Consider the following 27,580-nt stretch of genomic DNA (forward strand, 5'->3'; position numbering starts at 1 on the left):
ACTAGCTAGACCCTGAGAATAGCTATCAAATACTTCATTCGTAGGCTTGTATCAGATTCGACATCACTGATGAAATAAACATTTATCTTGTATTAAAATCAAGTGGTACCTAAATGTAGCAGGTGATTTATAAATCTGGTCTCATATTAAAAATCCACACAAACCAGTAAATTATAATATCAGTGTGCTAATTTACAATTGCCAGTAAATTAGCATATGAGTGTAAATTAGCACGTTTACAGACTTACACCAGAATGATTTTTAGCATTAAAGATAATCAATCTTGATCCTCACCTTCCTGTCTATATCACTTTTTGTGTACGCATCATTTTATAAATAAAAGGACGCTGCCACCAAATATTATCGCCATTTGTTATTTTTAAAGTAAATACAAAAAGCGTATAGCAATACTTAACACTCTACAAGTTAGTTTAAAGATATATTGATTTTAAATATTTTGTTGTTGAATTTCATCTGGCGAAAGTGCGAAGTAAGTGATGTTTAGTAATATATAAAAAAAGATAAAAATAATAAAAATTTAAAAAAAAAAAAAAAAACATTGTGTAGATCATCTTGTCATGGCGGATGATATTGGTTAATATCATCACTGATATTGGTTAATACAGGCTAATTTTCTGCTTTTATGAAATTTCAGCATTATCTTCTGCCATCCGAGAATTGATTTATTATGTAAAATACCTTTTGCCTAATTTTATGAGTTATTGTATGGGATTTCCCTTGATCTGGAACTGCTAATTAGTTCAAAGTCCCCTAATAGATATGAGGCAAATTATCGCTAGGTCTGAAGTAACTGGAAAGTTGTGGAAAGATTTAAAAAAAAAAAAATAATTGAAACAGAATTTAGAAGAAGCATGCACTTTCTTGTGCTAAAAATATTGGCCACAGCTTGTGGTGATACAATTATATATAATTATATTTAAGTGGAACAGTAACCAAGGGGTACGAGATTTAATATTACACGAAGGTAGCTCAGTAATTAAACTCGTGTGTCAAAATCAAAATTGTCAGCAGTAAGGTAACGCAAAGCCGAATAATTACAACTATCAAAGCTGGTAGGAACTAAAAGGTGGCGTGCACGCGCAGCCAGAAACACGCCGTGTCTTAAAACTCCAATAAACTTAGTTAAAATACTGGCTATCTCATTTACATTCTTTCGAGGAAACGGAAATGAGAAGTTATAAGAGTAAAGCTGATATTACAATTAACTGGTTAATTTAAATATTAACCTGTAGGGTTTATATTTATTTTAACTAACTTTTATTTTAAGTTTAAACTATCTTTCCTGTCAAGCCTTACTTTCCTCTGGAACTGCCAATGCCAGAGTATGTAAATTTTAGTAGAACGCGCAAGGATTCAAATTATCAGCGAAAGTATTCTGATTTAAATAGAAAGGAAACGAGTTCGAGGTGTGATATTCTTACTTCACGAGCGCGGAGGTAGTTGGCCAGAAATTGAAGAACCCCGCGTTTCGGCCTGTGTGCTTGCCTGGAAGTAGTGTTAATCGTTCAAGTGATCTTCAAGTTTGCTGAATTAGCAGCGGTATTGTAAAACGCGGTGAGTTAGTTACTTTTAGAGAGCCTCGTAGTTAGAGTCTTATCTTTAGTTTCTTTTCAGATTATTATTTTTATTTGACCGCCGAGTTGGCGCAGTTTGTGAGCGTCAAGAGCACGCACTTGTAATTTATTACGTTGAATAAAAAGGGACTTAAACCCTTAACAAGACTCTGTCTTTTATCCAGTTTTCACAGTCACCTCTTGGTTGCAAGTTGGAGGCGCGCAACGCTACATTGGCGCCCGAACACTTATCGAACTAAAATGGCCGAAAATTGGATGGAAACCGCTGGACAACACCAAGAAATGACAAGCCAATTGGAAGAATTTGGATACCTGGTCCAGACTTTGAGAGCGTCAATCAAGCCAAACGTCCATTTCGACGGAAAAAATTCGGTGGCGGTATTTCTAGAAGGTCTAGAAAACCACTTTCAGCTCTACCCTGTTCCTGAAAGACAAAATGTTGCCATCGCCACATCCGCACTAAGAGGACAGGCCGCGTTATGGTGGAAAAATATAGGCAAATTTTTATTAGGGGAATTTGGAAGCCAGACATATACATTTGAAAATTTCAAAAAATCGTTAGTAAAGGCCTTCCCATAGTGAAAGATCGCGCACGGCTGGAAGCCGAACTATATAGTTTCTATCAACGGGATATAGCAGAATTGACGGACTTTATTCTACGAAAAATTAAGCTGACGGATATGCTGTATGGGAAGAAACCCGATGCGGAGATTATTGAAATAATCTTACCAAGATTGTTACCCGCTGTTCAAGACTACTTTGAAATTAGAAACCCAAGCACATTGCAGGAGCTCTTCGAATTGGAGGTGAAGTTTCAAAATCGCAGAATAGCGGAAAAACTAGAGGGGCAACGTATTCTCAAAGTACCCGAAGGAAATCTTCAAATGAGGAAACCAGAAATGGAAATCGCTCTTATGGGGGAAAGAGCTATCAAGCTAACTCATCGAAACTCGAAGGTCAAGACCCAAAAAGAAAATTCTAAAATAAACATACGCGTACCCAGAAGGCACAGATTGAAAGGAAAGCTTTAAACGAGTAGAGGGGCCTGTGAAAGGGAGGGTCCAGACCCCGGAAGTTTTAAAAAAAACCCTCAAATAGACATTTAAATACGGTCATCGTAAAAAACTCACAGCTACCAATTATACAAGTCCTGGTTGGCGATGTACCAGTAGAAGCCCTCATCGATACAGGAGCAGAAGGAAATTTTATGAGTGAAAATTTCTTCAAAAAGAATTTTTATAGGGTACAATTATTTAATACCAAAAATACGGAAATTATAGCGGCGCAAGGAAAAACATGTCACTGCATCGGGAAATTATCATTAAACTTACAGGTAAAAGAGGAAAGTCTCAAAGTATTAATTTTTGTGGTGAAGGATCTGCAACACTCTCTTATTTTAGGTATGGACTTTTTAAGGGCCGCGAGGGCCAAATTAAATTTTCAAGATAGTTCCGTGGTGTTGGAGATGGACCAGAGGGTGGTGGAACCTGTGGAGACACCGCAAGTGGACCTTAGCTATCTGAATGACCATGAAAGGCAAGCAATACAGCAAGTGGTGAGCAATTTTTCTCATTTGTTTTCAGAAAAACCAGGAAACTGCCAAATCGTGACGCACAAGATTCAATTAAATGCCGAGAAACCTTGTAGGACTAAGCCATACCGTTATGACAAACAAAAAGACTTAATCATCGAAGAACATATTCAGGAGATGTTAAAGAATAAAATAATAACGCCCATAAATAGTGAGTACGCGAGTCCAGTCGTACTATGTAGGAAAAAGAACGAGTTTCCTCCTTCGGATAAAAGGGCTTGGAGGTTTGCTATTGATTACAGAAAACTAAATAGTATTACCAAATTTCCAGTTTACCCTTTGCCGGTTATAGACGAGATCATTAGACAGATCAAAGCGACAAGATATATGTCTACTTTGGACTTAACGTCTGGCTACTATCAAATAGCTATGAGACCCGAAGATATACATAAAACCGCGTTTATAACAAAATCGGGCACTTATGCATTTTTACGCATGCCCTTTGGGTTGTGTGGGGCCCCATCAACATTCCAGAGAGCTATGGACATTGTTCTAAAGCCTGTCCTAGGAAAATCAACTTTAATTTATCTAGATGATATAATTATAACGAGTAGTACGTTGGAACAACACATTAATGACCTCGAACAAGTTTTTAAATTATTAAAAGAGGCCGGTCTTACAATTAACGCCTCAAAATGCAAGTTCGCAACTAAGGAACTTAAATATCTCGGTTATAAAATTTCGCAAAAGGGTATAGAAACGCAAGATTAAAAAATAAAAGCTATTAAGAATTTCCCACCGCCCAACACCGCCAAGAAACTTTCATCTTTCCTTGGATTATGTTCTTACTATCGATCTTTTATAAAAGATTTCGCTAATATTGTTGAACCACTCTTAGTAATCAAAAGAAAAAGGGCTAAATTTACGTGGACAGCGGAAGCTAACACAGCTTTTGAAAGATTAAAAGAAGGGCTTATTAATGCCCCTGTTTTAAAATTCCCGGAGGGGGACGAAAACCTGGAAATTGCAGCAGATGCGTCAGACTATGCGGTGGGTGCCATTCTTATGCAAAATAACCATCCGCTGGCATTTTTTAGTAAAACATTGAATCAGACACAAAGGAATTATACAGCTACAGAAAGAGAAACATTAGCCGTATTAATGGCTGTACACAAATTTCGAGTTTATTTCGGCAAATCGCCAGTAACAGTCTTTTCGGATCATGCGGCTGTTGGTAGACTTTACTCGGGGAAAAACCTAACGCCCAGGTTAATAAGATGGGCTTTAAAACTCCAAGAATATAATATCACAATAAAATATAAACCGGGTAAGGAAAACAATGTAGCTGACGCACTTTCTCGTATAAAACTGGACGACGAAGGAAATGAACTTAAATGCGCTGTGTTGACTTCAAAAATTTTAGATTCTAGAGATACGGTTATTACTGAACTGAAAGCTGATCCTGAATTTGGAAATATCTATGCGTATTTGAAAGACCCCGAAAGCTTTGAGCATACAGATATCGATGCGATAAGAAATAGAACAAAAAACTATGAAATAATAGATAATTTATTATTCTATACGAAAACAACAAACGAAAATCTTGAGTATAAGCCAGTCATCCCAGCCTCGCTTCGATTAAGCATTTTGAAGGAGTTGCACGAAGCAAAAACAGCCGGCCACCTCGGGGTCAGAAAGACTTTAAAAAGGGTACGCGAGGCGGTATATTTCCCGCAATTATACAAAATAGTAACGGCGTATGTCAGGTCCTGCAGTCAATGTCAGTTAATAAATGATATTAATTACAGCCCGGCCGGGTACTTAAATAGCATTCGCGCTACATTTCCGAATGAAATTTTAGGCATAGATCTCCTTGGTCCCTTCCCCCAGAGCGAGTTAAATAAAAATCGTTTTCTTTTAGTAATAGTAGATCATTTTTCAAAATGGATAGAAATTGTTCCACTTAAACGCGCCTCAGCCAAAACAGTCGCAGATGCATTCTTACACAGATACATTTTAAAATACGGTGCACTAGCGATAACGGAAAACAATTCATTAGTCAAATATTTGAAAACATATGCAATGGACTTGGCATACGCCATATCAAAATGGTTCCGTATAGACCACAGGCTAACATAGCAGAAAGAGTTAATAAAAACATAGTAAAAATAATTCGCAGTTACGTTAGCACACATCACAAGCGCTGGGATGGCTACATAAATGAATTAGCTTATGCTTTAAGAACGGCACATCATGATACTACGGGAAAAACTCCAGCAGAATTATTCTTAGGCCGAAAATTAATTACGCCTTTAGACAAATTATTCTTTGTGCAACAAAGAGAGCAGGAGTTTAAACAAAAAGATGTGCAAAAGCTAATTGATCAGGCACTTAAAACCTCGGATACGGCAAGAAATAGGCAGAAACTATAACTATATTACGATAGAAAACGCCGTGAAGCAGATTTTAAAGTTGGGGATAAAGTATTGAAGCGGAAATTTTCTTTATTAAGTGCCCCAGACAATTTTATGGCAAAGCTAGCTCCAAAGTTTGAAGGACCCTATGTAATTCAGGAAATCAAAGGAGTAGTCTTATATCTTAAGAACGAGAGCAAGTCCCGACCAGTATCTGTACATCTGTAAAGCAAGTCCCGACCAGGTGAAAAAATACTATAATCCAAATGATTTTGAAATCCTTAAAAGTTTCTTGCAGGACTCAAGTCTAAACGAAGTAGAAGATCCAGAGACTACAACAACTATTCCACCACCCAAGAAACAGAGAACTGAAGAGAGACCTAGCACTTCTACAACCCGGACGTCGGTATCAAAAAGAAAAAATAATTTTCAAACTCCAGCGTTTAAGAAAAACAAAAATACAGATGCACCGGGTAAAGAAACCGTGGTAAAGAGAAAAACACCACCTACAAAGGATAGCAGGAGAAATTACACATCAAGGAGAACGCGCACACGGCCACAGAGTCAGGTGCCAGCAAGGCCGCCGTTCCGGAAACTGAAACGCCAACAGGAGGCACAAAAATACGAGGAACAGAAGAAATTCAAGGACTCCAGACCGAAGGACGTCAAGACCAGCCGTCCCAGGGAGAAACGGAAAGGCCAACAACCAGACGATTACTCCGCCAAGAGGCCAGCATGTAGAGGACGCAAAAGAAAAAGTCAGGTGGACGACACTCGGAGGGCAGTAAGGAGAAGATTAACATCCATGAAACCTCTAACTTGGGACCAATTCTGCCGAAAACGAATGACGGAGTTTTAAGCATCGAAAACTCAAAGATAAGTTAAAACCTTCTATATTTTTTTTTTCTCTTTTGTTCCGAAATGTTATGCATAAGTACGAAGTTCTATGTTTTGACGAAAGTCAATATGTCTCGGTTGAGACTTAGTTTTGTTTTACTTTATTTAGCTAAGGCAAAAGTATTATTTTCTTTAAGTGTAAAAGCTAAAAACAAGCATTTTCTGTTGGTCGAAAGACTAATTCTGTTATGTTAAAGCCAAAATTTGGCCGAAGATAAAAATAACTTCGTATTCTTGTATTAATAAGAATTTTACTTTCAGTGCCGCCAGCTTGGCGAAGAATGAGTAAAGTAAAAATTTATTTTCTCTTATTCATTTTATGGTAAATTGTAAAAAGCATATGTATTAAAATTTTGTAAATGTATGTAAATACTTGAATGTTATGTAAAAGTAGAATTTAGTCTAGAAGCATAAAATTGTAGATGCTAAAAGTGAATGCTTAAAAGCAATGAAGTCAAAATTTAAGTAGTAAATTGTAGATAAAGTCATGCTTTAGAGCGAAAGCCTGCATGTTTAAAGATGAATGAGGGGGAAGTTAGAATGAATGTGTTTTGTAGGGTTCTCCACCTACATTTGAATTTTTAAGACTATTAAAGTAGCGCATTGAGTTGTAGAATGTCGAGTAAGGTGTGTCTATTTGGTCGTTGAATTCTAACAAATCATGGTGGTTAGGGGAAGTGTTGTAAGACTAAAACACGAATATTCCCGTTTGACACCACACACGGTGGAGAGCCAGGGTAAAGTTAAATTAATGCTTGAAAAATTGAATGAATGTGAAGTAAGCAATAACTAAGAAAAACGAATTGTTTAAAAACAAAAAATTATTGTGTCAAGAAAGTGTAAATTATAATGTATGTAGAAAGATACTGATACTTATTTCTTCCAGATGCTGGAAGGAAAGACCAAGATTGATTGATGAAGTCCAGGAAAAGTTGCTGTAAGAAGAGAGCTTTATAACGAGCAACAGAATTTTAGTATACAAATTGTTACATAAGATATTTTTTTGTGTAAACGAGGTTCTCGCCAGTTAGTTCAGAATTAGAGAAACTTACAACAGGTCGTTTGTAGGACCTGCTTCCAAGTTTTCCAAATTCTGGAAGCGGCAAATGTAGGGTTTATATTTATTTTAACTAACATTTATTTTAAGTTTAAACTATCTTTCCTTCCAAGCCTTACTTTCCCCTGGAACTGCCAATGCCAGAATATGTAAATTTGAGTAGAACGCGCAAGGATTCAAATTATCAGCGGAATATTCTGATTTAAAATAGAAGGAAACGAGTTCGGAGTGATATTCTTACTGCACGAGCGCGGAGGTAGTTAGCGAGAATTGAAGAACCCCGCGTTTCGGCCTATGTGCTTGGCGGGAAGTAGTGGTAATCGTTCCAGTGAGCTTCAAGTCTGCTGAATTAGCAGCGGTATTGTAAAACGCGGTGAGTTAGTTATTTTAGAGAGCCTCGTAGTTAGAGTCTTGTCTTTTGTTTCTTTTCAGGTTATTATTTTTATTTGACTGCCGAGTTGGCACCGTCTGTAAGCGTCAAGAGGACGCAATTGTAATTTATTACGTTGAATAAAAAGGGACTTAAACCCTTTAGAAGACTCTGTGTGTTATACTGTTTTCACAGTCACCCCTTGGTTGCGTGCAAGTTGGAGGCGCGCAACGTTATAAACCTTACAACTGTAATTTCTCTTTTCATTCTGGATTTATAAGTCAATTTTAATGCCTCCAGACTTAATGAATAATCCCGATTTAACTGATTATTTTGTTGGTTCCAATAATACTTTAAACTTGAATCAAATCATGCTGAGTATGTGTACACAATATATACAATTGTGAATCATTTGTGCATTTGGTTTAATCAATTACTACAACTTTGAATTATTTGTGAGTTTGTTTAAACAATTACGGTAAGGATGATCTCACTAAGATGATTTTTAACACATCCTAACGGAAATTGGTTCATATTCACGTTTACACTTGAGGAAAAGCATGAAAATGCCATGCGGTTACGCGTTCACCGGGATTCGAAACCGGGTCGAACTGTCGGTGTTCAGCTACATTTTCCACTCAGTTACTTATGGGTCTAGGAATTCTTTGTATGTATATCTTACAATTCGCACAGTTAATGTATATGCGTACGTTTTTAATTATAGTGGTCATGTATGGCAATTAAAGTAAGGAAGTTAAGAGAGGAAAAAATCTCAAGATATTTAGTTTATTATTAAAAAACGTTTACTATTATTATTCTGATAGCAGTAGTTATTTATATAATGAAGCCTGCTAATGCGAGCATGGCTGTTGAATCTTTTACTTCCTGCTCTTTTTCTTTGAGCAATCTTGAATGTCTTTTGGTAATCGATTTCTTTCTGTGATTCTACCCCCGATTTCTTTCAATGACAGAGTTCTAAAACTACTCATTGCAGTTTAACTCTTAAAAGCAGACAACAACAACAACAAAAAAAAAAAAAACTGGAGTTAGAAGTTCACGATTTTAAGCAGCCAAAATAACTTCCCATTTCAACTGATATTTGATATAAAATAAACTTAGCAATCCTTCTTCCTCGTCTTGGGCTGACATATTTTTTGAGTGAAACTGCAATATGAGACTTCCTGCGCGACCTTTTTGCTCTTCTCTCTAACGATAGTGCTCTCATTAAAACTCAGCTGTTCATGTCAAAATTGAAACCCGAGTTTTAAAGCTAAACGCGTGATTATGAAAATGAAGAGTTTCTCGAAGAAAACACAATATATCAAATTAAATAAATACACACATTTGTAGTTAAATATGAGCTTTCTAAATCGTCTTTATGAGTACTTAAATTAATTAAATTAAAATATGTTATTAAAAGATAGTTAATTAAACACAAATTTACAGAATTCAGTATATAGTAAACAAAAGTTAAGCGTATGCCACTATATATCGTGTTCCCTCATAAAAATCAAAATTATGTGATGTACAATAAGGTGGACCGAATTTTTTTAATTAGTACTACCTGAGTCATTATATGGTTCCAAATGGTTTAGAACAAATTGTGTTCAAATTGAAGCCCAAAATATTGACATTTTGAGATTCCACACCTCAAGTGAATATCTGTTCTGACTTTTTGCTTTTAAGCTTTTTTCATGAATTGCTTTGTCAAAAACGCTATTATTATTAGAGCGAGAAATTGCTTCCGACACCAAAATATCAAATTTCATGCAAAAGTAAGCTACCAGATAGCAGAACGGGTTCTAATCTAATTATTGGTTCTTGCTTGGGGTAAGCAATCAACGTGGCTTCCATGATCTTTCAACGACTTTTTATTCTTAATTAGTTGTTCATCAGAGGCGTAGCTAGGGTTTTCAGAGTACGGGGGCAACTGAAGATCTTGTGTCCCTTTTTGTGTGAAAAATGTTTCATTCTAAAATTTCGTAATATCAGCGCCCCTGGATGCTGCGCCCGGGGACAGATATCCTCACTTGCCCCACTTTAGCTACGGCACTGTTGGTTGTTCAGTCATTGTTTATGTTGGACTAAGATAACGTCAACTAAAAGTGCATCTTTTTGTAATATTTTGAAACTCGAATACATCTTTAAGAGACAGTTATAGCTATATATGCTTATGTAATGAAGCATTTCTTTTGGGTCAGAAGTGAGTTATTGTGGAAAGGTAACAAGAAAGACCCGCCAGTCAGGGACATTACCGAAATTGTTTCCTGTGGCATTTCAAGAATTTGGAAGAAAAACTTCATACCTCAGATAAATGAACAAGAAATGATTCTTCTTATTAGAATTTACAATGAAAAGTATAAAAATGTAAAAATAATACCAAAATCTTAGAAAAGGGCTGAAAAAAATTGAAAAGATTTCGTTGATCATGCAAACAGTACTTTGGTTGATATTTCTGCATATTTTTCTGCAAATATTTGAATTATGAACACTGTAAATGTTAAGTGAAGATTCCAAGCATAGAGCGAAATTTCTTAACAGACTAACGTCACGAAAGAAAATTGGCCATTGGATCAATTGATGTTTCTGAAAGCCTAAAATTGCAACGTATAAGGCAATAAAGAACGAAAAATCAGGAATCTAAAGCAAGGGCATATAAAGATAATGCGTGTTTGTCTATGACGATTACACACTTGGAAGCAAATGCTGTCTTAATGTCTAATATAGAAGACATACTTGACGATGATGACGATATGGTTCCGTTAGTCAAGAAGCCAAACGTCCGAAAGCAACTAGTTCTCAAATTCCCTCAACTTCCAAGACAGGCCAAATGCAAATACCTTTGCCAAATTTAACTGTTGCTTGTCATAGAACGGGAGTATCGGATAGGTAAGTTGCTGTCGTTGCATCCTCTGTACATCAAGATCTGGTTTGGGTTTATTTAAGAATGGCAAAGCACGCTAGGGCTATATGCCTAAGGAGAAGGATGCCTTCGTGGAGGACTTTCTAAGGGAAACTGGCTCGTATACACGTTACACATGGGAAAAACCACGAAAACGATATTGCACAAAGCATCGGCAACATTGTTACACAGAAAAGGATTGAACTTTTCAAACTGGTTACTGTTGGAAGTGAGGGAACGACAGTCAACACTGGGAAGAAAAATGGCGTAAATAGACGTCTTGAGATCTTTGGTGGTCATAAACTTCATTGGTATGTATGCTTGTTGCACACCACTGAACTGTCACTTCATCATCTGTTCCAGGAGATTGATGGAAATACAGTTTTCTGGAACAATAGGACAATCCTTCAAAACATGTAAAGCCTTCCTATGATAGCTTATGTGCCTATTCTAGTTGATCTGCGCAAAATTGACAATAAAGACCTCAGTACTAACCAAAAATACCTCTTTGATATTTCTATCACTGAATTATTAAGAAAAGTTCATTCTTGCCAGAAAATTTTAAGGTAATCGTCCACGAAGTTATTCAGAGGAACTGTTACTTTGTTCACTCTGAAAATATCCTGTTGGCGATGATGGAAGATGAACGAGCACATATTCGTGAACTTCGCCTGAGAAGAATATTGGCAGCGAGAACAACTGATTGGAAGCGGAAAATATGATTTTTTTGCTTCCTAAATTGGATTTCAAAGCAGAGGAGTATTTTGAGAAAATTTGCTGGGACAGTCCCTTGGAACCACTGGCTACTTTGAACCTCAGCGACGAAGACGGAAGATTGATTAGAGTTGGTTTTCACTTTGAAATAGGAAAGCTCCGTTGCCATTCTCAAGAGGTAGAGACGCATATGAGACTGGTGACAGAAGCTTCATTGGCAACATATGGTGCAGAAGCTAAGGATGGATTCATAAGCAGTCGAATCAAGTCTCGGAACGAAGTAAGTTCGGCACCAAGCTGAATTTCTTTAGTTCTCTATACCTTAGGTAACAAAAAATTATTACTCTTATAAGAAACTGCAATCAAAAGTACGAAAGCGTGAAAAGAATACCAAAATCTTACACAGAGGTTGATAAAATTAAGAAAGAGCGTGGAACCTGAAGATGACGAGTTATTAAGCTGAAACATTTTACTGACATTTTTTTTACCAATTACAACCATATATTCGGTAGGCAAACAAACAATTTGTAAAGCAAATCATTAAAAATAGTTTGATGTTTTCCGTAACTTTCTTTAACATTGATTCTTTTTATTTACTTCATGTGGAACCTGAAGACGACAAGCGATTGAGCTGCAATTTTTAATGCGTTTTTTCATCGAAGTGAACCATTTGTTGGATCAGGAAATAATAAAATTTTTAAAAAAATTCTTTTTTTCACTTTACCCTAATATATAATGGTATCGTGTGCATTTATTAGTTGCTGCAAATGTTATACATTCTGAAGTGTCAAAACACTTTACATAAGCCTAATATTTAGTAAGTTCTTCAAGAAAGTGTAGAACGACAGAAACTTGGAAGATAGCTGGAGTATTCCATAGGCAAAAAAAAAAACTATATTTTCTATACAGCGGGCCATATATTGCATTCAGAAGTGCAGGATTTCTGTGTTCCACAGCGCGTTGCAAGATAAAAGATATGTTAACTGACATAGAGATCTGTGGCAACAGCACGACTCCAAGCTCAGATAAATGTTACTTTAACTCCAATTTGGCCTTATGCCTGCACATTATTTTGTTAGATTGAATGAAGGTTATTATTATCGGATATTATCCATCATAAAAGATGGCCATAGCTTTCCTCTGTCCAAAGCTAATGGTAGCTATAATCAGAAGTTCCATTAAAAATCAGCAAATAAACCCTATACAATTTCTGAACTACGCAGCCTGCATATTTTGTGATTGACATATGATATGGATGAATTTATTGAAAATGCGTTAGATTAGGTTATTTATTTCTAGTGCTCAGTTGTTCAGTGTCCATACTGCCAAGTCAAAAAAGTTACATATCTTCACGACGTACGTGCATTACGAAGGATTTAGTTGGCAGTCTCTGAAGCCCATATCGTAATGGGAATGTTCCATGATCCTTACGATAATGCTTGTTAAAACTCCAAAATTCAATTTCAATAAAGCTTGCATTTATGCATAGTTATCCTCTGAACTGATTCTGTATATCCAGGGCCTTTTTGTAACTCCAAAGGTGTCATTAATTCAAGGTTTTTACCGAATATGTAGCTACACTACGTTCTTGAAATAGTCATATGTGGAACTCCAAACTTCGTTTTGACCTCCGAATAACTGTGACATGTCTCAAGATCTTAGACGCGTCTTTACATAAGTATTGATAAATGTAGAAAATATTGGGTGTAGACAGTTTTACTAAAACATTGGCTTTTCGTATGTGCAAATCTTCTTTTGCACTTCACTGTACATAAATATTTTTTTTACATTTTCGAAATTTTCATTTGTAATTTAGATATTGTAATCTGCAATTAATTTAAATGTTTTTGGTGGATTAGTTTATGGTTTTAAACGAATCCAGTTTTTGAGTCTATAGATATTGAGTGGGAAAAGGTAAGATAATATAATATATTGTAAAAACTTGTAAATCAAAACTGAAATAAAAATAAAATAATACTAAATAAAACAGAATTCACACAATATTTAAACTGAAGTTGCAATTACTTTTTGCCAAAGAGTAGTAGTCAAAAGAGTTTCAAAATATCATTAATTCAAAAGAAGAGATTGGATTCTTTAAAAATTCCTGTTTTTTTATTAGGGACATTATGGGATTTCAAGCAACGCCCGCATAATATTAAAAACCACAATAACGAACCATCGCATAATAACAAGATTTACTGCAATTGCTGTAAGCTATATATTTTAGAAATGAAAGTGTAAAATAATGAAAGAAAATGATAAAATGACAAAAATGATAAAATGAAATAACTGTTACTGTCTGTAAAACGGATTAAAATCATGAAATGTGAGTAGAAACATTTCTTTTCAAAAGCAGACTACAACACTGAAGATTTTCTTTTATTTCGGCACATAAACCTAACTTGATAGATAACACGTAAAGAACTTCTTTATTATGTTTTCTCATCCATAGCGCTATTTTTAGAGCAAAAAAATTTATATTTTCCGCAATTCTGTTACCTGTTCCATATCTCAAAGTGATAAATCATTGCTATAAATAATTAATATAGCACTTCAACCTGGAATGCTGGAACTTTCTGTCTGCCAGTAATGATAAATATTCTATTAAATATACGTTTCATTTGCCATCACGGACTAGATTAAAAAGACATAATGTATTAAAACTACAATTAAAAAAAATGCACATTATGTTATTTACTCATAACTGCTATCTCGAAATCGACAACTGCAGTTAGGCAAATCTTTGAGGGGTGAGAAGAGTGCTGCTTTCATGATGCGAAAATTCTATCTTAATAAGTGTTTATGAAGACATTTCTTCCGTATGAAATTTTAACTTCAAATAAAACCTTGTTAATAATGACGGCAAATATTATCGGATATATTTTCATAAATTATGGAAGAATTAACCGGCTATTTTAACAACTAACGCATAGTGTAGAGATTTCTACTGAATGTAATTCAAATGTAGTCAGCTTCTCTTTATAAAAGTTTCCAAACAAGATATCCTGTCCAAAAGTAGGCAACTCTAGCATGCTTTAGCATAATTAATTATCTAATTAATCCGGTAATGTGTTAATGTAGTCCATAATTGATCAAGCGGATGTCTTCTTTGACTTCTAAAGGGTACGGAAGCTTATGAATTGCTAATGAAACCAGTTGTTTACTGAAAAATTCTTTTCCCTCCCACTCATAATAAAAATCAAAGTTTTCGTTAAAAAATTAACGTAGAATCGAATTCGGTTATTGCGATCCTAACTGATCTGACAGTGGTAAAATGTATTTTACTCTATGAATGATTGCCTAAGTAAGACAGAAATATTTAACTTATAACAATCTACAGCACTGCAGTGCATAATCAAGCTTTTGTAAATGAATACTGAAAAAAATATAAGGTTGTTCCAAATTCAATTAATATACGTATAAGTATATCGGGTTTTGAGGCAGGTTTAGAGATAATTAAAATTGACAATTCTTAGTAACGTCGTTTAAAATGTTACTAAATTAAATAAACAATGAACATAAGAGAGAGAATATAAAGAGATAATTACGCAAAATTAATATCTTTTTATCGTGATAAACTTGCTAATAAGAAAACACAATATAATACAGCATATTTTAGAAACCTATTAACCAAATCTGAGCTAAAACTAAATAAATAAAAAATAAAGCAAACTTCCATGCAATATTAAATAGCAATTGAAGTCTTTTAGTTTTTTTTTTTTTTTCAAGAAGCTGCCAAAATAATTTTCAACAGACTCACATTTCTGATGAAAAGCAAAATTTCAAAATATGAAATTCAAATGAAGTAATTTATAAAATTATTAAATGGGAACGAATCAGTACAAAATAAAAGGTTTTAAAAAACTAATTTTTTCAATCATAAACTGAGTTAAATTAATCATAAATTAATCAATTAAATCATAAATTGAATAAGTTTGTCAAGATGTTACCTACTCCGACTGAATAGAAATTAGTTACACAATATGCAAAAAAAGAAATTAAAAGTAAAAAATTTTTCAATACAAGAAACGTAAGTAATTTAAAACCTTGAAAATTAAAAAGAAATTAGTAAGTTGGAAAAGCAAATGGTGTATTGAACAAATAATCTTGAGAAAGTCAAATATAGAATTTAAAACTATAACAAAAGGCAAAATTGCCCAAATTTTGTAAATAAAAAATCATTGAAACTAATTTCATAACTTTTTTTTTTAATTTAGATTGAGAAGAGATTGTCAAAAAGGCAAATCAAATGGAGGAAAATTAAATATGAAACCAAGCTCCTACAAAATCGAAACTTGAAAACAGAAGTAAAAGGCTACTAAGCCAATAGTTCCTATGGAAATTCGAAACCAGATACACAGTGTGAAAAATTATAGGCTAAAAATCATTTAAGAGGAAAATTTAACAATATTTAAAATATAAAAACTGAAAACTCTCTCTCTGTCTATATAGTCAAAGATATATAAGAACTAAATGTTTATGTTAAGAATAGTTGCATCTATAATAACGAGAATAAAATGTGTATATAAACGCAATATACACTAAGCACAACTAGAGGTTACATTTTACAAAATATTAATTACATATGAACATTAAATTACTAATAATGGCCATTCTACTTTATTCGACCCTCGGTTGAGGGTAAAATGATCATACAACTTTCAACGGGTAATTTAAACATTACAGTTTATTTCTTCTTGTTTTAATGTTTGGAAAATTTTAAATTTGAAAGTTCTATTTTGTATAACAAGATTTATTAAAAGTCGAACTTCTTGAAAAAAACTAACACATTGCAAACATTTTAATTGAGTGGGAATAGTATTAAGTATTGCTGTTTTGGTGATACTCGAATGCCAGTTAATACGTTTGATGGTATTAAAATTATATTCTGTTCTTTTATCATATATTTTTAGTTTTTTGTAATCTAGTATTTGTAAATCTAAGTAACTGATATTTTTTTTGCAGAAAGTTAGGTCTATTAAATTTTAGGCAAGAAGGATAGATATTAGTTGTCTCGAGTTTCCCAATATTATTAATTGCTAAGATGCCATCAACATATCTGAAAATGTTGGAAAAATAAATTAGTTGTCCTTTATTTAGCATTTTCTTAATTTATGTTCTTGAGTATATGTATATATATATATGCGCGTGTGTGTGCAATGATACAATCACACATTGTAATGAAGAAGATTTTGCAGTATTAATGGCTTAGAATGTAGAATGTTGAATCCTTAATGAACAGTAAACTTTTCAGTCGAGGTATATTAAATATTCATATTTATTTCAATTCACATTTGCATCCACAATTTACTCGACACTCTAATCGGGCCTCTTAAAATGCATTTACATTTCTAAAGCTGTTGCGATAAGAAGAGAGTAGCCAGGCGGCGTCTTAATGAGAATAGAAGGAGAAGATAAATGTGCAGTTATCCTGTATGGAAGCTCACCAATAAAAAGGTTTCAGTTCTGGAAACTTCGAGTTCATGTTCCGAATTAGTTACTTTAAAGATTTTGTCTAGGTTCCGAATTAGTTACGTCATCAGAATTATTGTTGTTGCTGTCTTGTGCGAGGATTCAGTGCAGAGGAGTCAAATAAGACCGAAAGTATCCAGAACAGCCGCAGGAACATCCTCTAGTCTTCGAAGAATAGAGGAGTTGGTGCCAGGAATCTATACTGAAGAATCAGCCTTATTAAGTCATATGTATAGATTGATCTAGAAATGACGAAGTTGAGAGAAAATTTGATGCGTTGCTAGGAGAGGGACATAAAAAGAATCTAATGAGGAAATTTAAAGAGTTGCTGCTAATTAAAGTAGTAATTTGCTAGGGATATTTTTTCTTATTTTATGTTTACCATATTAGATTTATTTTCTTATTTATTTTTCTTATGAAATGTTTAAATAAATAAATAAAAATTTTTGATTAATCGTAATGTTTACTGCAAAATTTCTTTTGTAAATATTTTTAATTTATTTAATTTATTATTTAATATGGTATTACAAAAAGGAAACCTATTAAATTTTTTTTTCATAAAAGGTAAACACCTATCAGATAAAGTGGTAAAGATAAATATCATCAGGCATCTGCAAAGCTTTCAGTTGCCACTCTGCAAAGATATTTATGTTTCAAAATTATTCAAAAAACTTGGTGATATAAAAGAAGTCTTTTGTCATTCACAGTATATTTATGTATTTAATGTACGAACTCACTGTTGTAAAAGAGATATGTTACCACAGCCCGAATTAAAACATTTTTATCTTCCATGCAGCAGTGTTCTATCATTCAGCAAAGAGTACGGTGTTTAATTTTTCTTTCAAATTTAATCTGTTGTTAGTTAACAAACTAAGTAATTTAAAAGAATTTAAAAAGCAACAAACACTGATTCATTTCATTTATCATTAATTTATATCTTGACCCCTGAAATTACAACAGCTGATTTATATCCATATAAAGGAATATAATACATATAAAGCATAATGTACATATAAAAGAGAGCGTCTATTATGCATCATTGATACAAATTTACACTTTTTTACAGATCTCGATGAAATGTTGCACACTTGAATCTTTACAACAAAAGGAAGGTCACAGTTTTTATAAGATTTTATAAAACTATCCCGCAGAGTCCATACTCAGAGTGTTTATATTAAATCATCGCATCCACAGCATCCATTTTAGGTTCACGTTCCCTTGTTATGTTCCTCAATTAGAGCAAGTCATGCATAGTCATAAACAAAAAATCCTTTTTTATTCATTTTTTAAGATCAATAAATACTAATTCTATACTAATACAGAGACACACATAGAGACATTTAATACTGACATAGAGACACGTAGTTTAAATAGTATGAAATAAATATTGTAATTGTTCTGATGTAGTAACATGTTTCTCAGTTGCTTTCCAGTAAATATTTAACCCTTCTTCGAGAGCCGACTCTACAGACGGTACAGCATCGGCAAGCAGAAAGAGAGAAAATCAGTCTAAACTTCGTAATTAACGGACAGTTAATTAGCCAGAGAGGCAAAATATGCTTTGCACAATTTTCCCCATATTATACGTAAGAAATAATGTATTCTCTTTTTTGCCATAGATATATTTCAGTATTCAGTTTTTCTATAGTCTTATATAAGATAATATATTTGATAACATCAGAAGTCCTACTTTTAATATTCTACATACACGCGCCTGGAGTGTTTTATTAGCCTAGAGCTTGGAACAGATACAAATATTTGTGGCCAAGGGTATCCGCTGGGTATCAAATTACCAGACGAGCACTTTCCCTCGATTAAGTATAAAGTGATCATCAAGGCCATAGAGCCCGAGCCTCGCATTTCGCACCAGGAAGCTGTGGGCAATAAAACCCGGAATCTGTCATCGTTTAGGGACGGCAGCTCAGGCGGTTTTGATTGATTGCTCAATCAACTCTCTTCATTCAAAAGCTACCGAAAATTTATTGCTCTTACTATGCGATTATACAGTAGCGTTTTATAACGACTCCAGGGATATAGATTAACACAGTATGATATTGGCTTATAACGCTAGCTAACAGCGACTTTTGCTGCGTTAAGATCTGCTGTAAAAAATCGAAACAATATTTATTGAAGCGGCATTCCTGTAAACCTGCTCTACGCAGTGCTCCTAAAAGAATTCGCTATATATGAGATATTATCTGGTGTTACATACTTTCAGGTACTATAGAATATAAACAGATATAGGGACTACTACGATAAAAATCACTGATTGATTGAAAATTTATTGCTCTTACTATGCGATTATACAGTAGCGTTTTATAACGACTCCAGGGATATAGATTAACACAGTATGATATTGGCTTATAATGCTAGCTAACAGCGACTTTTGCTGCGTTAAGATCTGCTGTAAAAAATCGAAACAATATTTATTGAAGCGGCATTCCTGTAAACCTGCTCTACGCAGTGCTCCTAAAAGAATTCGCTATATATGAGATATTATCTGGTGTTACATACTTTCAGGTACTATAGAATATAAACAGATATAGGGACTACTGCGATAAAAATCCTTTAGGATATTAAAAAAATTCGAATAATTATGTTTGATGTTAGAAAAGTCTTTCCAAAATATCTGGACTGTTACGGTACTGGACTGTCTGGACTCTTTGACGACTGTTACGACTATTTATCATCCATATAATTTTACAACTATTTTGTGTGAAACTTCAATTTATAAGTTTTTTTTCAGTAATTTTCGAAATGGTATTTAGAAAAATCCGATAAATCTAAATGGTTCGATGTATAAAACCTCCATAGCGGAGTCCTTCCAAAACTTTTGCGCAAATACTTTCGTTACGCTATGTTGTGTCACGTTACCGGGCATTCCAGCCATTTATTCCAGCCTCTTTGGCAAGTTTTGCCTTTCAATGAAACAGAAGGTCTATTTCTTAGCACATAGTCAGTTCGTATAATGTTGCCTTTCTGCGAAGCAGAATTTATATTCAGATTTAATCAATCTATAATTGCAAAAAAAAAATATTTGCAGATTGATAGATTTAAACGCACTTCTTAATAATTTGAATCTGTGTTTTCCAACTGGAAAGAAAAACACGTCAATGTAAAATTTAAAATTATGCAAAAGAGTAACTTTTAAACGGCGCATATTTTGAAAACAACGCTATCAATTTCAAGAATGATCTCACATAAATATTTCATTTTCAGAAGCTAAAAGAAATTGCTCAATTCTGATTTTCAGTAATATGTTAAACCCATGAAAATTAAAATGAATTTAGTTTACAATACATTTAAATGGGAATTTTTATGAGCATTTGCAGTTTTATTGCAGTTAATGGGAGTCTAATGTCTTATATTTATGCATTTGATATTAATTTTTTTAGTTATTTAATAAAGAAGGTACTTCTTTCTAACATCTACTCTGTTAGCTGCTTTTTGCAGTTTCAAAGAGGCTCTTAATTGAGACTTGTTAATGATTTATGATCCTTTTTTAAAGACTTTGCAGTTTTGGGAGTATTCCTAGATCATTTCGAAAATTTTTACTTTCGAAGTGATCTAAGAATGCTGCCAAAACTTTGACACCTCTCTTCATTATCATATCTTAGTTCACTATGCTCATTTGGGGGCTTCATGATCTTCTTTCAGTCAGTCTTTCCTAAACTCAGAAAGAGAAAAATAGGTAGGCTCAATCTGAAGAAGTAAACACTAAAATGATAAAGCAACAATAAAAATTATATTTAATGGTTTCGGAAGACTGAATAGATGTTTATTGGGTTAGAAATGGTCTTCCATGGGGAATAGTCGTAACATTAGCTTACGCTGGCATTTATCAACTATGTGACCTAGCAGGTGTTACTTTTGCCTGAGACATGAGATTTCCAAATTATCTTCCACGTGACATGACAGATAGCTATTTTTCATTGTCTTTCACCGCAATATAATATCATTAATTTATACTTCTGGAGTTTTATTACAGCTTAACAACAAATTGAACAATTTCAAAGCAATAAACGTGTAATTTATCATTTATCTTTATCTATTTTTAATATAAAATTTTTAATATAAAATTCATAATTAAATTATCATTTATCTTTATTTATTTGTATATATATTTATTTTTAATTTTTTACACTTATTTTTATTTATTTTTTCCAATAAAATTTTTTTAATTTATTCTATTTAAAATACATTTAATTTGTATAACATAACCAACTAAAAATACGAATATTTGTAGTGGCATTTTATTTAGTAAAAGTATGTTTTTAATTCCAGGTATATAAAGTTAACTCACTTTAACAATTATGAATATCTGGAGATTTGTAAGATATAACTAATAAAGAATATATATTTTTTTACATCGTGGTAAGTAACTAGTGTAGAATAATTCTTTTCCTTAATTTTTGAGATTTTTGTCTTTTTTTTAACTGTTTTAGCATTTTTAAAATTAAAAAAAAGTTAGTAGCATACCATTTTTTTTCAGATTTTAATATGAAAGTTTCAACTGGCAATTTTTCATCAAGTTTTATAATAGAAAATGGTTTACATAATAAGAATTTGGAATTGTTTTTCTTTGGGGGAGATTTTTCTTGTCATGGAACCACACTTTTTAAAAGATAATTTGTAGGACAATTAGTAATAGATAATATGTACATAAGTATTTAATTTTTGTGTGCTTTCGTTAAAGACGTCAAGTGAGAAAAAGTGAAATCCTATCTTATTTGACACATATCCTTAAAGTAGAACAATGTTTCTTTAAGCAGTGTTTTATGGCAGATTTAATCCTATAAAAAAACTCTCTGCATACTGAATTTAAGTTCGTATCTAATTTGTTTATATCTTTTTCAGTGGCCGTGGTGATCGCTTTCTTCCTCTGTTGGGCTCCATTTCATGCACAACGTTTAATGGCAATCTACGTGACCGAACCAACAGACGCAGACTTCATCGCTTTCAGTATCCTCACCAACATTTCCGGAGTGTGTTACTACATCAGCGCAACCATTAATCCCATCCTCTACAGTATCATGTCTCTGAAGTTCAGGCACGCCTTCCGTGACACCCTGGCTCGCTGTCTCGGTAGAGGTCGGGGCATGAGGCACCGAGATAGAAACCGCACAATGAGTCTTTTTAACAGCACGGTGAGATCAGCTGGTTATGAATTTACCGATTTGACCATTGTTTCCGAAGTTGGACATCCCACGCAAGACCACATTCAAAGTCAGAATGGTAGCCATTCCTCCTTGAGAAAATCATCCCGTCTTCAACAGCTGGCAATTGGAAACAGCATTGAGCTAAAGCAACTACAAAACGCCATGGACAATGGTAAGAATCAAATACAGAAGAAAATGAGTACCAGCAGTAATGTACCCCTCAAAATAAATGAAGCTTTCGACGTTTCGAGCATTTGCGATTATATTGATCAAAATAAAGATGTGCATGGGTAAAAAAGAGTTGGAGTTACATATCTCCAAAACACTCTCTTCGCGAACAAATTTTGTGATGTGCTTTCAGTGGCATGCAGCTTTGTCGTTTTTTTAATAACATTTGGTCAGCGTCATTTTTAAATTTCTGCAGCTAATGTAGTCAAGATTACAGAATATTATTTGTTTACAATCGTAATTATATTTTATTTATTTATTTATTATTGTTTTGAAACATTTCTTCAGAATTCTTAGCAGCGATATATTTTCGCAGAACACGTTTTCATTAGTTTATTGCAGTATTTTAGCATTTAATGATTTAGACTGCCCATTAATTTAGATATACTTTTGAAAGGTATTTAATTATTACAGTCAATGACATGGGTATTAAATCTCGGTAAAATATGAGCTTTATAAAGAATGTTGAATAAACAAGATGATAGTAAGCGTGCCACAATAGCTGTCTCATGAAAATAAGATAGATTAAAGATGAAGTTCTTGCTCTGTATCCAAAAACTAATGAAATGTAAATTCATATTTGCAGACTTTTGTTTTATTATGTTTATTGTAATGTAACAGGGAATATTGAGAAAATATAACAAGGATATTAAAATATGAAGTTCGTAAAGCTAACCGTTTAGAGTTGCTCCGTATAAAAAAAAAATTGATCATCATGAAATTTAACTTGACCTTCAGTAACCCAGTAAAAAAACAAAATTAAATAGCTAAATAGCATCAAAGATATATTCCTGTTTAAATATGCATGCTGTGTAATTTAAATTTTAAATATTTATGTATTTTTAAGTGTGCGTTATATAAATATGTGTTTCTTAATATCAGATAATATTTTTGTTTGTAATATAGTTGAAAATATAATTAAAATCCACAATCGTTTGAAGTATTTTTCTAGTAGGAAACCACAGCAGTTCTGCTCAGAGAATTTTCCATTCTATGTTTCATATCATAACCAGAAGGAATACCAAAAGTTGTAAAAGGAATCTTCTGAAATATATACATTTCAATGAGCATTACAAAATTAAAGTAATATTAAAAATAATCCTTAATCAGCTTTTTATCCTAAAGAGGCTAAGCGTAGCTTTGAACGCAGTACTTCAAATTTGATTCTAAACTTTCGGTTCTTATTATCTTTGACTACCTCATATATGTTAAAGTTAATACTACTAAATGAATATTATAGAATACGCTTTTTATTTCTACGTGTATAAAACAGAGATTTTAGATAAAATGTCACATATGCGAATTTAAGGTTTTGCTTAATTTACCTGAAGCGTTTCATAAATAAAGCGAGGAAAATTATCTGGTGCAGAACAAGGTTTCATTTCCTAACACAATTTTATTAATGCATTTTGTTAAGAAAATTTCGTTTAATAAGAAAAAAAATGAGAATTTCATCGAAAAAGAGTAATGCCAGATTTCTATTTAATTTTTGCATAAGAAGACAGCCTCCAAAATCAAGAACTATATCTAACAGCAGCTATTATAATAATATGTGTTTGTTTCCGAACATTAAGCAAATTAGAATTGATAATTGGTGATACTTAAATACTAGTCACGCAAAATTGATAGTCACGTAAAAAAAAACGGATGAACTCCAAACTGCATATACCATATAGAATAAAAAATACCAACAATTGAGCTCCCATTGAGCTCTTCAACTATCATCATAGGGAAAACTTATCCGATGTCATAATAAGAAATAATTTTCCACTCTTTTGCCTTCGAGGCAAGCGTCCAACTATTAAAAAAATTTCCACCCAGAAAAATTCCACATTTCATTATTATTACTTTATCATTTTTGGTAATGTGTTTCAAAGATTCAGTCATTCATTGTAGAAAACTGCAAGATCTGTTTAATAAAGGTTTTTATTTAGGTAATATTTTTTCTTTCTCTAAATCGTAATTAAACAGCGTGGCACAAAGAAAAAATACCCATTTGAATGGGTGTTGAGTTTTTTAATTTCATAATTAAAACACTGAATACCCTGATTAGACAATTAATTATACCATTTTATTTTCTATTTTTGGAAGGCATTTTCATTCGTTAACTGGCACATAAAAGTATTTTTGACAGACGTTCTAAAGATTTTACCTTTTAATTTAAAAAATGCAAGTTGGCCATTTATTACAATGTGATTTATAGTTTCCAGAAAGAAATGTAAATAAGCAAATTGCAGTATTTTATCATTGAACTTTTTTAACTTCGAACCATACCATTTCTAAAAACATAATACCTGCTACAAACCTTTCCTATTATTTCCTCAATTTTAGTGAAATTAAGTAATCAAAATCTGCAAAAATTAATACCAATGATATAGCATGCCAGTGATTTCTTAAAAATTACTTTTTATTTATTTGTTTCTTTACAAGTATGAAATGAAAGGAAATTAATAATTTTAATAATCAAAATATGCATTATAATATGAATGAATTATTATTAAATAATTATTACTAATAATTATTATTTGGCAAAAAATTTTTAATCTAAATTAATTCACAGTAAGAGCTTACAATTAAAAATATGATAATCAAAAACGTCAAACAGCTTTACAGTAACTTTTGACGAAAAATAAAACAAAGAACTGTGGCAAGTCTTCTGGAGAATTTTTACTATAAACATTCTTCCTGAGTAACAGCCAAAAATATAGTTCAAGTTCTAGTTTGACTTGCATTACTAATTCATCTTTAGACGATGTTACAGAAAAGACTTGAAAGATTTATTGCTTCTGAAAATTTGAGAAATGACAGTATGTTTCAGAAAACTTGTGTTGTTTATATCTAAAAAGTGTTTTTGTTCTTCATATCTGTTCTGCAGAAGATACTTAAAATGACGTTGTCTCTGTCAAGCCATTATATTACATGTTGTCTTTTGTGTAACTTTTTTCTTGTATGAAATTGCACGAATACTATTTCCCACCAACACTTCATATATACATATATCTATATAAATATATATTTACTTGATGTTGCATGGAAATAAAATGTATTTTTCGTCTGCAATTAGTATGTGTTTTTAAATCATATAAAGGAATGATTGTTTTTTTGACAAATGGATCAAGAGGAGAAGATTCAAATTTTTCATATTTTATTAACATATACATAAATTGTCTTAACTTCCACGGTACAGTGTTAATGAAAACTTGTTCTTTAACTAAGGAAATATCCATTTCTAAAATCTGGGAAGCATAATTCTTAAGTGCACATCGGTATCGCAACGGAGAGATTGGCTTCTAATGCGCTTGTGACACTGAATCTTTGAAAGCTCATGTTTTCATTTTATTTCGCACCTGTTCTGCAGTATCCAGGCATGTTTTTGAATTCCTTTCAAGTTCTTTCAACTAGATAGTAAAATATTCACAATTACATTTATTTGATCTAATTTCGTATTATCAAGTGTGCTGAGCCTTAGGTTTTATCGATGGAGGAACATAAAAAGTGTGCCGTTGATGAAATTCGGACTCCCGGCTTCCCGAATACGCGTCGAGCATACTTCCAGTTACACTACGTAAGCATGCGGAGGAAGAAAATACAACATAATCTCTGGTTGTACAATTCGTGAAAAATTAGGGAGGAAACATACAAACTCCATTTGAATTGAAAGCAACCATAAAACTCCATATTTCTGCAGGTTCTCAAGAAACATTTTCCGCTGTTCAACATACCATAATGACCATGTGCTTTTTTCATATGATCGACACAAAAGGGTTGCACATTGAACAAATGCCTGACTAAAGAAATTTTTGTGTTTCTTTTGTATATGCACCACTTTTGCATCTGGTCGAAGACTAAACTAATACTTTTTATTGAACTTCCGTTTCCTTGTGTCCACATAACTTGTATTATAAGATACAACAAAGCGCGTCAACTCAAATGGTCTTTACATAGTAGTGTCACTTTAATTATCACTGCGCTTTACAGTTTGATTCTTTGACGCACATATTTATCTATATGCCGGTTACCACAAGCTGTATAATAATTCTCTACGTATGAAAATGTAGAAGAATAACATGGAGGCTCTCTGCTTTTTGAAAAAAAAAACTCACCTGTCTAACACTTTTGTTTCTTACAGAAGTTTTTCAAACACCTAAATTAATTATTTTACATTTAAACTTTATGTGGAAGATGGGCAAGAGATTCGGATAATCCGGCTTTGAGTACCGCAGTCTGGATTATTTGAGCTCTGTTTTATATAAATATCCGAGAAATGTAACGTATTTATTACTACAATCTACACTCATGTCCATAAATTAAGAATAATTCGGAGTCACGCGGAAATCGAACTCTAAAATAAATATATCACCTGTAAAATCACTACACACATCTTCAAGAATGATATGCAAATTTCAGGAAGTAACCAGATGACACCGATGGTACGTCACAATGACGAGAGTGTAAGAGAGTGATATATAAGGAATACAGGCAAAGAAGTAAAATTGTTCGCAGGCGGTTTATAAGCATTTCAGTGCAATAACCGAATAGTTATGACACAAAGGACGCATTTGGATGATTTTTTACGTGGTAGAATTATCAGCCGTCTGGAATGTGGGCGTACCCAATTGGAAGTATCAGAAGAACTTGGAATTGCCCAGAGTGTCATCTCCAAGCTTTGGCAACGATTCCTAGATGATGGTAATGTCTCGTCAGCTCTCTTCAGCCACTGGTACGACAATTTCAAGGCAGACCGTCTACAGACGCTTAGGGCAGATTGGTCTATATGCTCGGAAACCTGTCAGATGCGTTCCACTTACTTCAACTCACTGTCGCCTGCGGTTAGCCTGCAGTAGAGAGCATGCATTGAGGACACCGCAACAGTGGGCTTGTGTGATGTTTTCCGACGAGTCAAGGTTTAGCTTGCAGTCTGATTCTCGCCGGACTTTCATATGGAGAACTCCAGATACCCGTTACCACCAAGAAAACATCACTGAACGACACCGTTACGGTGGTGCACGCGTGCTCGTTTGGGGTGGAATTATTCTGGGCTCCAGAACTGACCTGCATGTTCAAATTGGAACCATGACAAGCCAAATCTATCGAGACGTCATTCTGGAACAACATGTTTGTTTGTTTCGGGGAGCCAGGGGCGCACAATTTGTGTTTATGGATGACAACGCCCGTCCTCACCGTGCAAACATCGTAAGCGAATGCCTACAATCGGAGGATACCACCCGTATGGACTGGCCA

At 33.4% G+C, this 27,580-nt stretch overlaps 1 protein-coding gene across 1 annotated transcript in view; it reads left to right on the plus strand.

The window, feature by feature from the left end:
- LOC118181323 (pyrokinin-1 receptor-like) overlaps window positions 1-25,399 on the plus strand; it is a 259,437-nt gene extending 234,038 nt beyond the window's left edge. Inside the window, exon 2 of the mRNA XM_035350440.2 lies at window positions 21,810-25,399. Within this exon, the coding sequence (XP_035206331.1) occupies window positions 21,810-22,405 (596 nt within the window). The 3' untranslated portion in view covers window positions 22,406-25,399. The remainder of the gene's footprint in view (window positions 1-21,809) is intronic.
- Window positions 25,400-27,580: the final 2,181 nt, after the last annotated feature.

The sequence above is a fragment of the Stegodyphus dumicola genome, chromosome 7, assembly GCF_044657685.1.
Source record: "Stegodyphus dumicola isolate Sdum_Otavi_A_Nest chromosome 7, ASM4465768v1".
NCBI classification, from domain to species: Eukaryota; Metazoa; Arthropoda; class Arachnida; order Araneae; family Eresidae; genus Stegodyphus; species Stegodyphus dumicola.